The sequence below is a fragment of the Colobus angolensis genome, unplaced genomic scaffold, assembly GCF_000951035.1.
Source record: "Colobus angolensis palliatus isolate OR3802 unplaced genomic scaffold, Cang.pa_1.0 Scaffold299, whole genome shotgun sequence".
Taxonomy (NCBI): Eukaryota; Metazoa; Chordata; class Mammalia; order Primates; family Cercopithecidae; genus Colobus; species Colobus angolensis.
Genome location: NW_012116254.1, coordinates 3,902,770 through 3,904,329, shown reverse-complemented (window position 1 = coordinate 3,904,329; position 1,560 = coordinate 3,902,770). Strand labels below are relative to the sequence as shown.

Here is a 1,560-nt window from a genome sequence, read left to right as displayed (position 1 = left end):
TTTAAGCTACCTACCTATCTGAGACCAGAACCACTCAGTTCAGCAAGCAGGTTTTTTAAAAACTGAAACATCCTATTTTGGTGCAACTGTGTATACGACATTGTATATTTTTCACTTCTTCAAAAAAAATTATAATTACAGTAACAAAATATCTAATGGCAAGGATGAGGGAGAAGGGATTTCGTTTTGCTTTAATGACCTGTGTTTCAACCAATAATGACTTTCCCCAAGGAAACCACAGACACCACGAAAATAACTTTTTAAAGGGTTCTTGGGGTTACTTTTTAACCAAAATCAATCTATCTCCAAGCAAATGAGAATTATATCTCTTTAAATTTGAGTTTCTATGCCAAGCCCGTTTTCCATAACTTTTATAATCTGTACTAGTTACAACTGTCATTACTACCTAATTTCTAGCAGACAAGCCATTTTATTCCAACAGCTTCTATAAATCCGGGATAAGGTCCTGGGTTTCTTAGGAATTCACTGCTTTTGAGCAAAATACATAGTTAATTCACTTTAAATGTTTAGAAGTGCAAATTCTTGCATTTCTAAAGGATGATCTTGAAGGAAATTAAGAGATGACTTTCTTGTGTTCAAAACTTGGTCACTTTTTCCCATAATAATCATGTCTTAGAAAGTTATTCTAATTCTTTGGTTAGCGACTCACCCCACCCCTCTATTTTAGTCTGAAAAGGCTCAAGTCAACGCTTTCTCCTTTCCCTTCCAGTGTCCAAGGCAGACCTGTAGGGCTCGGCCCGGGGTTCTGTGGCGGAGATGGCTTCCAGTCCGCTGCCGGGGCCCAATGACATCCTGCTGGCGTCGCCGTCGAGCGCTTTCCAGCCCGATGCGCTGAGCCAGCCGCGGCCAGGGCACGCCAACCTCAAACCCAACCAGGTGGGCCAGGTGATCCTCTACGGCATTCCCATCGTGTCGTTGGTGATCGACGGGCAGGAGCGCCTGTGCCTGGCGCAGATCTCCAACACTCTGCTCAAGAACTTCAGCTACAACGAGATCCACAACCGCCGCGTGGCGCTGGGCATCACGTGTGTGCAGTGTACGCCGGTGCAACTGGAGATCCTGCGGCGTGCCGGGGCCATGCCCATCTCATCGCGCCGCTGCGGCATGATCACCAAACGCGAGGCCGAGCGTCTGTGCAAGTCGTTCCTGGGCGAAAACAGGCCGCCCAAGCTGCCAGACAATTTCGCCTTCGACGTGTCACACGAGTGCGCCTGGGGCTGCCGCGGCAGCTTCATCCCCGCGCGCTACAACAGCTCGCGCGCCAAGTGCATCAAATGCAGCTACTGCAACATGTACTTCTCGCCCAACAAGTTCATTTTCCACTCCCACCGCACGCCCGACGCCAAGTACACTCAGCCAGACGCAGCCAACTTCAACTCGTGGCGCCGTCATCTCAAGCTTACCGACAAGAGTCCCCAGGACGAGCTGGTCTTTGCCTGGGAGGACGTCAAGGCCATGTTCAACGGCGGCAGCCGCAAGCGCGCCCTGCCCCAGCCTGGTGCACACCCCGCCTGCCACCCGCTCAGCTCTGTCAAGGCG

The 1,560-nt window shown here is 50.3% G+C and overlaps 1 protein-coding gene across 1 annotated transcript in view; it reads left to right on the top strand.

Moving 5' to 3' along the window:
* The first annotated feature begins 346 nt into the window (after positions 1 to 346).
* Positions 347 to 1,560, top strand: part of SKOR2 (SKI family transcriptional corepressor 2) — a 37,619-nt gene continuing 36,405 nt past the window's right edge. Inside the window, exon 1 of the mRNA XM_011949369.1 lies at positions 347 to 1,557. Coding sequence (XP_011804759.1) covers positions 778 to 1,557 — 780 coding nt within the window. The 5' untranslated portion in view covers positions 347 to 777. The remainder of the gene's footprint in view (positions 1,558 to 1,560) is intronic.